Source organism: Haliotis rufescens, unplaced genomic scaffold, assembly GCF_023055435.1.
Source record: "Haliotis rufescens isolate VD_foot unplaced genomic scaffold, xgHalRufe1.0.p SCAF_7, whole genome shotgun sequence".
In the NCBI taxonomy this organism is placed as follows: domain Eukaryota; kingdom Metazoa; phylum Mollusca; class Gastropoda; order Lepetellida; family Haliotidae; genus Haliotis; species Haliotis rufescens.
The window spans coordinates 21,324,240-21,335,459 of record NW_025964361.1 but is presented as its reverse complement, the minus strand read 5'-3'; the positions used below and the strand labels follow the sequence as shown (position 1 = coordinate 21,335,459).

The 11,220-nt window shown below is 40.1% G+C and overlaps 1 protein-coding gene across 1 annotated transcript; it reads left to right on the top strand.

Moving 5' to 3' along the window:
- The first annotated feature begins 1,839 nt into the window (after window positions 1-1,839).
- On the top strand, window positions 1,840-8,112 carry LOC124139831 ((Lyso)-N-acylphosphatidylethanolamine lipase-like). Its single transcript, XM_046507203.2, has 6 exons — window positions 1,840-1,929; window positions 3,488-3,585; window positions 4,615-5,136; window positions 5,530-5,647; window positions 6,408-6,594; window positions 7,102-8,112. Exons 1-6 carry the CDS (start codon window positions 1,880-1,882, stop codon window positions 7,249-7,251), a joined length of 1,125 nt encoding a protein of 374 aa, XP_046363159.1. The 5' UTR covers window positions 1,840-1,879; the 3' UTR covers window positions 7,252-8,112.
- The last annotated feature ends 3,108 nt before the right edge of the window (window positions 8,113-11,220 follow it).

Below are 11,220 nucleotides of genomic sequence, written 5' to 3'. Positions count from 1 at the left end.
TATATAACAAAAATACGTAGTTATATGCAATCAGCCTAAAACAATGAAATTAAAGCATAAGCAAATATACAATATTTTCTAATAAATATGTCCAATCTGTTAAGTTACTCTTTGAAGTTATAAAATACTTGTATACATGTCACTGTCATTGATACTTAGCATATATATGACATCCATCTAGTACTGCACGTATCTGTACAATACATCAATATGCTCGGACGTTGCCACAACAGATCTGCATAATGAAAAAATAGATATGCAGTAAACAATCTATATATATGCATGTGCTATTATATGGTAAAATAATGTATAAAAAATAAAGTACAGCTATGCATATCAAACATACAACGCTCACACACCTGCACTTACCAAGATAACTCATATCAAACATACAAACATACATTCATAATTAATTGCCATTACCGTACAGAGGGGTTAACATTATGATAATTAGTTGATATATATATTTAGGTTTGCGTTAAATATATAGTTTTACAGAAAATAACAATAACTCACTGAACTGTGAGTTCACCAACAACTATAAATATGTACAAGATGGATACTATTTCTAATAAATCAAATCAAGAATGCAGTATATTCTATTTCTAATCGCAGTAACTAGAAATCATCCATATATACAACACCATAAAAGACTTAAGCAACTGACCTAAGTGGAGGTCAAACTGAGAGTAAGCTTACTTTAAACTATAGAGCTATGGAATAAATTCTTAAGGTATAAAATACAAACGTATAAAACATAACTAATATTCTAACTAATAATATGTTCTTTTTGTTGAATCTATTAGTAGTAACAAGGCCATATAACCTTACTACTAACTAATAGACCCGTGAAGATCCGGGGTAGAAAAGGTTTTCAGCAACCCATGCTTGCCGTAAAAGGCGACTATGCTTGTGGTAAGAGGCGACTAACGGGATCGGGTAGTCGCTGACTTGGTTGATACATGACATCGATCCCAATTGTGTGGATCGATGCTAATGATATTAATCACTGGATTGTCTGGTCCAGACTCGATTATTTACAGACCGCTGTCATATAGCTGGAATATTGCTGAGTGCGGCGTTAAACAAAAAAAACAAAACCAACCAACCAACCGTCTAATAAATCTTTGTTAAATGTTTATCTACATATGTATGAAGACTTGAGCCTGCCACATATTCATAACATTGAAAACAAAAATTAAAAAATACGATAATCCATGTAAACAAGTTTAATGAAGTTTTTTCGTTTCAAGAAATTACTTTATCTAAAAGAATATTTTTGAAACAATATTGTAATTGTCATATACTGTATGATAATAAAATACCAAGTTATGTTTCAACATTGTCAATTGTGATTCTGAATATTTCCAGAACATATAAACTTGGACTTATCTGCATTCTTATGCATTGCCTTTACATAAGCCTATCTCATCTCAAGTTCCCAATCACAAGATTAAATGTATTGAAGACATGAATACAAAATACAGTATACAATGCACGTGTCTCCATCTGTTGGTTGCGTTGTTGAAACACCTTCAATATTTTACGTTTTGACTTTAATAAACAGCTGCTTTATGTATTTCCCTCAACTAGGTTTCAAGTTTGATAATACCGGCCATTTGTAATATTTGTTACGGTATCGACAATTCAACAGACATAAAAATACTTTTAAACACACACTTGCACGTACACTAGGGAAAATGCGCGTCATTCTTACACTAACGTATACGTATACAAAACACTCAGAGCAAACAAATGAATTTACTCATAGCAAGTCCAATATGATTAGGAGTCAGCCCAGCAAATCAACAAAGGACTGGCCTGATTCTGCCGAGTCATGACAGCGCTGTTTACCAGGTCACGTGACTTGCGGGGAAACATGGCGCACATCGACAAGGAAGCGAAAAACGAGGAGGGCGACAGTGCTGTGTAAGACAATTAAGATTTGAATGTTTCGTGTACACCTTGCCAAAGATATGTCTAGCATCAATTTCACTTATCTGTATGACATAATCCCAGGACATTGTGTGATTATTCGGCCAAAAGACTGGTCCGAGAAAACCAGGGTTTATGCAACCACACTGCTTGTCAGAAATGTATACCGTATTTCCTCTATTAGACACAGGAACCACTTCCCAATACAGGCCGGCCTGTATAGACGCCGGGTGATACACTCCAAAAGCCGATGTAGAGGGGACAGGGAGGGATTGATTTGAACCAGCTACATCTGGCCTGTATTTGACGCCTGGTCTATCATAGAGGCCGGATCCATCACTTTTATTAAATTAATTATCCCTATCACATTACCTTACGGTAATGGTTACCCTCTGTCGCACTATCGTGACCGTTTTCTACAAATGTAGACTTTGCATGACTGTATAATTGGGGATTTGGTAAGCTAGTGAGTGACGGCTAGGCCAGCATTAAACCGAATAGACGCCGGGCCTCTAATGTTTTGACAACGGCTTGTGGAAAATTTAAAGAAGTCGGAGCGTTAAATAAAGGAAACACGGTACCTTATGCTTGCAGCTGGTGTGTATGATACATACTTGTCACACACAGTTGAACATTGATGATGAATTATTGATTTGTGATTTGTGTAGGGAACCCGTGGTTGCAATGTTATGTAATGTTGGCGTCACAAGGAGTATCATGCAGGGATGTACGTCCATGATATGTCATGTCATCATATGTCGTAATATTGTTGTAGAATCATTTTTTCTGACGCATCAGTAACACTAATATGTTGGAAGTATGGTTTATGTAGAAGGAATACATATTCAGTGTTGTAAATTGATGTCATCAAATATTCACAATGCCTCATTAACCAAGAGATCATTTCAATAACTAGAATGTGCTAATCTCTTATTGTCAAAGATAAGGAGAACCGCCATCATTGATTTATATCTTTATTGATCTAAGGAAGGGAATTTATGGATGTCAACTTCTTTATTCTGTTGAACACAACCTTTCGAGGTAGATACTCACTCCTTCATCAGGCGAATGATGGAGTAAGTATATACTCCGAAACGTTTTGTTCCTCATAAAATAGAAGTTGACAACCTTAATTTCTCTTCCTTATGTGAGAGGGCACGGGTGGCCCAGTCGTGCCCCTGGGCACGTCAGAAACCTATGATTGTGGGTTCGAATCCCGGCTCACTCCGATTATGTTTCTAGGTTTGTCAGCACCATACCCGTGCACGCGTGTTTCACCGAAGTGGTAAACGTCTGAGACCTGCATCACTTCGGGCTTTCCTCCCACATTAAGCTGACACGCCGTGATACAACTTGAATACTGTTAAACACAACACACTCACTCACTCACTCTTCCTTATGTGTTCCTCTTCTAAATACCTTTCAAAGACTTTATTGATTTAGTTCCTGATAGTAGTCAGTTTATAACTACATAGCTCAGCAGTGGGAAATACCCCCTACATTAAGATGAGAACTCTTGCTCTGATGTTGTTTGTATGACGATGTTGTCCAGTGCTGACCACACGGAGAGGAGGCGGCGGCGTTGTCGACTCCACTGGAAGCCCACGTCTGCAGAGAAGCTGGCTGACGTGGAACAGAGGATTCTTAAATGTAGGAACTGTTTGTGAGAGAGAATGAGAGAGAGAATATTACATTCGAGCTTTCCCTTCAAAGTATGCAGTGTTTACGTGCGTTATGTGTGGGCACATCGAACATGAAGTAACCGTTCACCAAACAATGTGTCAAGTACAGTTGGAAACGCGAATGAAGGGAGACAACTCGGTTAGCCCTATTCTCAGTCCGCATGAGCGCCTGATGCAACTCAATAAGATAGTTACATGTCGCAGTGGGTGGGATTCTTCTAGAGTAATACTGTTGTGATATTATAAACAATGACGACATGTTCTAAGCAAAAGTGAATGACATGTTTGTACTTGATATGATCTACTTTGGGCATTTACAAATAGAAATTGAGACAGTACTGCCGCGATGAATATGGCAGCTGAAGACTAGCGGCCTATAGCCTAGCCTTGAGAAGCTAAATATCTAATACATCAATATTAATATTAATAGTTAAATGTCGCTGGAGGTTGGATTCTGCTGGAGTAATACTGAGTATTACTAGCGTAGATTAAGTTAAATTCTAAATGACCTATCTTCGGGAAGGTAGTGTTATATACTTGTACTGGTTGACACAGAGTTTTTTATACGCCCGTGTATGATCGAAGGGGTAGTTTCGGTAGAAGTATATCAATAATATGAAAGCAAGGCACGGAACAGGACAAGGACCATTTCTGTGGTAATAAAATTTACCTTTGAAAAATTATTATAAATTGGATCCTTTGCAAAAACCGTGAGCTGGCCCTTGAACATAGTTGAACCAAATTGTCTGGACTTTTGTTTTCTACCTCTCATGGGTCAGGAACGTTTTAATGTTGCACGTTATTCAGAGTGAGTGAGGTAATGCTTTACGTCACATCGTCAATATTTCAGCCATATAGTGACGAACGTTATTCAGAACTTCAAAAATGTCAGTCATATATATATCTGTAATGGAATTGACTTTAAACCTTTGTCAGACACAATATTACCAACAGATGTCATTTTCAATTGTTGAAACATATTGTTTGTTTCCTACAGGTATGAAAAGCACAACAAATGGCCGTTTCGTGAAGACCAACAGCTCCAATATTTGGACAGTGACCGTCAACGCTCACCTGGATGCCGTGCCCCTTGTGTTGGTCCACGGGATGGGGGGTGGGGTAGCCATGTGGATCCAGAACCTCGACAGTCTTGGTAACACCAGGCCGATCTATACATTTGACCTTCTTGGATTTGGCAGAAGCTCCAGACCAACGTTCAGCACAGACGCTGAGGAGGCCGAGGCTGAATTCGTGAGGTCATTGGAGGAGTGGCGCCAGGAGGTCAAGCTTGACCGCTTCATACTCCTGGGTCACAGTTTGGGCGGATTTGTCAGCAGTGCCTATGCGATACAGAATCCTGGGAGAATTGAACACTTAATTTTGGCTGATCCGTGGGGTTATGCAGAGAAGCCAACAGACACGGAGTTCAGGCAACACTACCCGCTCTGGGCTCGAGCCCTTGTGAAGGTCCTCCAACCCTTCAATCCATTTACGGCCCTCAGAGTGGCCGGACCCTATGGTAAGTTTAATGTATGCAGTGTGTCCAAATAATGTTTTCACATATGAGGTTGTTCCTTCATAAACAAAAAGTGAAATAAGTGGTCAAGTAATATGAGGCCCGCAGCTCGCTCTGCATAGTTGCATCCCTTAGCTTGCTCGCCTGACAGTTAATTCAAATACCAGCTCGCCCACGATGACGACACTTGCTCATTAAACACCAGACCCCCACTCTTGTCTTTCAACAAATTCCTAAACGCCTACGACCCGCTTCACTTCACTTCTGCCATAGTAAGCTCAAACGCCGAGATGTGAGCAATAAATTGATAGAATAACATGCCATTATATTATATATGATGTGGTAACATCTTACTTCCCATAGTTATATCATATTCATTATGAATATTATTTTCAGGTCCTGGTATTTTGAAACGCTTCCGTCCAGATCTCAAGGCTAAATATGCAAACTTTTTGAACGATGAGGAAGATTTAATGCTTCAATACTTATACCACTGCAATGCACAAAAACCAAGGTTAGTCCGCTCCTAATCCAAACATTGCCGTACCCTTATATGACAAGGTTCCAGCATGTGTAGATGTCATCAGTTCTAGACGCAGAATTTGCCTTTTTAATAAATCAATACACTATTTATCATTATTTTCAAGCTTTTCTATCGCATTTTGTACTCAAATGATGTCCATTCATTTACCGTACGATTCAAACATACGAAATATGATTCCTACTATAAAACGAAATTTGAAATAAATAATGCTCTCTTTTAAAGGTTCTTGTGGTATTGTGACCACATAAAGTTTTGCATGTTAAACCTGAAAGAATGCCGATTTTAACTCACTCATGTCAAACACCATAGAAGCATGAAATTCTAAATGCTGGAGATTAATATGTGTAAAGAAAAAAATAGTTTGTATTAATGTTTTAGGGGGAAATGGTTATTTTTTTACCTCACACTTTTTGTAATGTTACGGCCGAATTCATCTGGGGTGATTATATGTAATGAATGTGCCTGGCGAAATTCAAATTCGGGCGGTTCATGGATATGATAAATTCTTCATACGCATACAACGATTACAAACTGTATTGACTGATGTCAATGTCGACTGGTTTGTCTGATTTATACTTCATTCCCGAAATACCGCCCTATTGTAATTGTAATAAAGCGACGTGCGCCGTAACACAATATTAACTGACTCATTCAATTTTGCATTGTGTTTTCATATTTGTAAAAAAGCAAAATTGAGTGTCATTTAATTGAAGAATATGTGTCATTTCAGTGGCGAAATAGCCGCCAAAACACTGCAGACCCAGATCCGTTGGGCCAAGCACCCAATGATCAACAGGATCACTGCCTTGGACTCCAACGTTCCAATGACGTTTATACACGGACAGGAGTCCTGGCTGGACGGGGATGTTGGGGACAACGTCAAACAACTCCGCGCTGGCAGTGACGTAGAGACACATGTAAGTTCCATTGGTTGTTCTACCAACTGCTTGTTATACGAGTCAGTTAGAATTAAACGTGTGTAGTGATGATCATTCGTTGGAGTTGAATTATGCAGAGTAAGAAAATGTTTGCCGACTCTAACGCAATCCAAGTCTCATTCAAAGTAACTGGCCGTGTGTGTAATTTGAGAAGGATACCTAGCGGCTGAAGTATTGGCTATGTATTGTAGTCGTAGAATGTTCACATACACTGAAACCCCGACAAACCGGAAAGCATACTTCACAGTGAATAATTCCGTTTTAACAATGATGCGGGTTTACAATCCATGGATATGCAGATATGAATTATGATATATGATGCAAATATAATATAACCGGGAGAGGACATGTTTCTGTATAATAGGATCTGACATGACTGAATATCACTGTGTACATAGTATAAACTTTAATACAATCATCCCTGCTTTATGTAGAAGTTCATAAATTGATTCTATGGTGATATGTGAACGTGTTTCCTCCACGCAGACGGTCTCGGGAGCTGGTCACCATGTGTACGCCGACCGGCCGCGAGTGTTCAACCACATAGTGCAACAGATCTGTGATACAGTAGACGCCCTGAGGGGGACGGGTGGAGGACATGGGGAGGAGAGCAGTTTGAAGAGGACATCCATTTGAATATCTGTGTGACTGTCATATGACGATGGCATGTCACCCGTACACGTTGTGACGCCATATCAGATGACGATAGTATGCCACATGCATACCTGATGATGATATGTCATCGTGTTTTGGGGGGACTTATAAATACGTAGCGTTTCTGTGATAAAACATATGACAAAAACAACACATACATTTGAAGGCGAATCGCTGTCACGAATGTATTTTTGTATAATCCACATATTCCACACAGTTGCCTCTTCCGTGACGTGAATATCTAAAGAATGTGGAAGTATTTCCACGGTGATGATATTTGAATGAGAATAATGCAGTGGTGATGTAATGTATGAAGTAATCCTTTCATGACACTGTAGTAGATGTAGAGTGAGGCTGACGGCCTATGCTGTTTTGGGCAATGTTCCTGGGTACTTGACACCACGTTACCGTTCCGATTGGATCAACATATATATTGTGTATGTCTCAGCTTAATATAAATATACTGAAAACTGCATGCTCAATTAATAGAGCACGTGATAGCCGACATATATAGTTGTTAGTTCAGTAAAATTCACGTGCGTGCGTGTGTGTGCGTGCGTGCGTGTTTTGTGTAGATGTAATATGAGAGGATATGTCTCTTTCAGGGCATACATATACACATAACCTAAGTGATTACCAATGTCGCCTTCCTACTTTTCAGTTTGTATATGATGGGAAAATATTTTTGAAGTTTAAAGAATTGCACTTATCTTTTCTAAGCAGTTACAGTTAAGGTGGAAGTATATTTGTACATTTATATGTTTATATGGGTTTTTTTTCATTTTACCATTTATGTTGTTTTACAAACGTATTTATTTTGTGAATAAAATTAATGTTTGAGTATGATTGTGTACTTCTCAGCACTATAGAAGCATCATGCATTACATAACAGATTGTCCCCCTGAAGATCAAGTTGAGAATTGGTCTTCAGCAACCCATGCTTGCCGTGAAAGGCGACTAACGGGATCGCGTGGTCGGGCTCGGTGACTTGGTTGATATATGTCATTGCATCCCAATTGAGTAGAATTGTCTGGTTATTTAGAGAACGCCGTCACACTGCTGGAATATTGCTGAGTGGGGCGTTAAACAACAAACAAACATTACAGATTAAGTCAAGACTAAGGATATAATCAATATTAGGATATATTCAATACTACCTGCTTGTTATTCCCATGTGTTAAAACAAGAAGGTACATTAGTTAGCGTCAGACCTTGATTTGAGAGATACCTCTTTGTCCATTACTGCGTGGAAGAGGTCGCAGTACCCCACGGCTGTTGGTGGTAACCACGGCGAATGAGTGACTATCTGAAGGCGTGTCAAGACTGATTGTTTGTCATCCTGTTCCTCTGGTATAGGACCGCCTCCGTGGTCCAGTGGTAGAGTGTCTGCCCGGAGAGCGGAAGGCTGGGGGTTCGATCCCCGGCCGCGTCATACCAAAAGGACGATAAAAGATGGCGCTCGGAAGTAAGGGGCTAAACAAGGACTGGTCGGCTCGGATTATACACTATACTGTGTCTGATCTGGGTATTCATGTTACATTGCGGCATGGTATCTCAGTGTTAGCAGAATGAAATAGACATGAGTCCGGATTAGTACAAGCGACCTCACACACATACACGCACACACACGGGCGCGTTCAGCGCAATAATCTTAAACGCGACGTTAAACCTCATTTTACCTCACAACCTGTGCCTCAGGCTGGACAGGATGGCAGGTCATGTTAGTACAGCTGGAATATGTATGTTTGAGGCGTGCATAAGTCGCATTGCCCGGAATCGATTATCATATTTTCTGACTGATTATATTCTTATCTACCATTATACAACTGTTACATTCGCCGCGTTGATCGAACACTTAAGATATCTCAAAGAAAAAAGAAAAAAACTTCACCTTTGTGGCTTTTATATTGAATGTACAGTAAGTAGTGCCAGTGCAGTGAAACAGGTATACACCATCAGAGGTAGGATTACGTACATGTCTACACACGATAGCACATGTGTTTTGCATGTGCGGTGATGTTGCATTACTGATTGTGCTGTAGATGGGGATTCAGCTGCAGCTTTACTCCTAGAAGCAGTGACATCAACAGAAAGTACCTTTTGTGACAATAGTAAGACATTATAATCTGGTACAGACCTGGTAATCTCGATACAGTGCGCATGCGTCAGAACAGCAAGTCACTGAAACACGGCTTGAAACTGAACTTTTGGACATATACAAGGATGATGAAGAAAAACTGAACGAAGTGAGACAAAGTCTTTATGACGTAGCCAAGGATAGTCGACACGATACTCCAAATGGATATCTACCAAAACGTGTACAAAGAGAACATTCCAGGAAGTCCGTGATTGAGAAATATGCGTCTGATGTATATTGCCTATATGGTTTTATTACACACACAATCCTCTCTCATATACTGGAAAAACAAGTACTCAGCAAAGGCAAACCAAACGCACGTCCCACCAACGTACCCGGAGACAGGTCGCCGGATACACAAAGAGGTAATGATCTTTTGACCCTAATCTATGCCAAATAATGGAAATGCGGGATTCAGCGAACGAACGTAATGACAGCATGGATAGAAAAATTGAAGAATTGCATGAAACATTTGACACTGAACTCAGGAATATGAAGCGTGCCATCGAAGAGAAGAACAGCGACCTGATAACAGCTAGCGTCAAGAGAGATAGAAAGGTCTAAAAACGTAGAGCTCAAGCTACGTGGAGACGTACGGATACTAGTCTCTCTCAACTACGTGAGAATGATTCACGGATACACCACCTGAAAGTGATCTGAAAGACAATATTAGTAACGCTGTAGACGGGAAAAAAGACACAGTAAACACTCGCAACAAGCTGGTGTATTCTGAAGCAACCAGGCAATAAGGCCGACAGTGTTCTGATCAGAACAGCAGAAACCAACAAAACTAAAACTCCAAGTGTTGTGGACGTTACTATTAAACCACGAGAGGGATACTATTGGGGACAACACTGAGAACGACGAGGATGGAGACTGTGACACTATGTGTACAATTCCTACTCAACATGACAGTGCCAGTTATGACCATACCAGGGAAGTTGGATGTGATGACGTCAGCCATAAACAACACGAAGACCATGCTCAGAGATCTGTGAGTTACGTTCGTTTGTGGAGGCACTGGGAAGGCTACAATCCAACTTACACTCTGAGCGTGAACATTGACAGTAGGACAGCAGAACAAGTTACTGAGAATGAACATTTCTGGCCGCCAAATGTAAGATGTCGGGAATGGATACCACAGTCACACAGAAACAGCAATGATGCACCTAACTCGTCTAACTTGATAACATTGAATACTTGCCTAATACTTATTACCATGCTAAGCGTTGGAACATGGAATATTCGTGGAGCCTTATACAGCTGTGAGTATCTGAATAAGGTCGCTGACCAGTGTAATGTGCTGACTCTTACAGAACACTGGCTTACAGAGAACACTGCAACCTACCTGGACAAGATGAGAAACAAGTTTGACTGTGCTGTTGGATTACGATCTGGACAGCATGGATGTAGAGGTGAAGGTGGAGTAGCTATTCTTGTGAAACATTCTCTGAGTACGTACATGACACTACATGTGATGACGTGATAGCTGTGACTATATCTCGAGAACAATGTGTAGACCTCTCTATAGTTTGTGCTTTACTCCCGTCAACAAATCACAATATCAGCGAATATGCAGAATGCTTGAACAGCGTATTCGAAACTGTATACGAACTAAGTAGCAACAGTGTTACTATCCTTTGTGGTGATTTTAATACTGACATCTATCATAATAAACTTTCACGTAGATCGCAACTCCTGCTCAAACTTCTCTCGGAGAGAAGTATGCTTGCTTCTTACTCGTGTGGTACTACCGAAGGACAACTCATCACGTGGAGAAACAAGACAGAAACCCAACACTCACTCTTAGACTA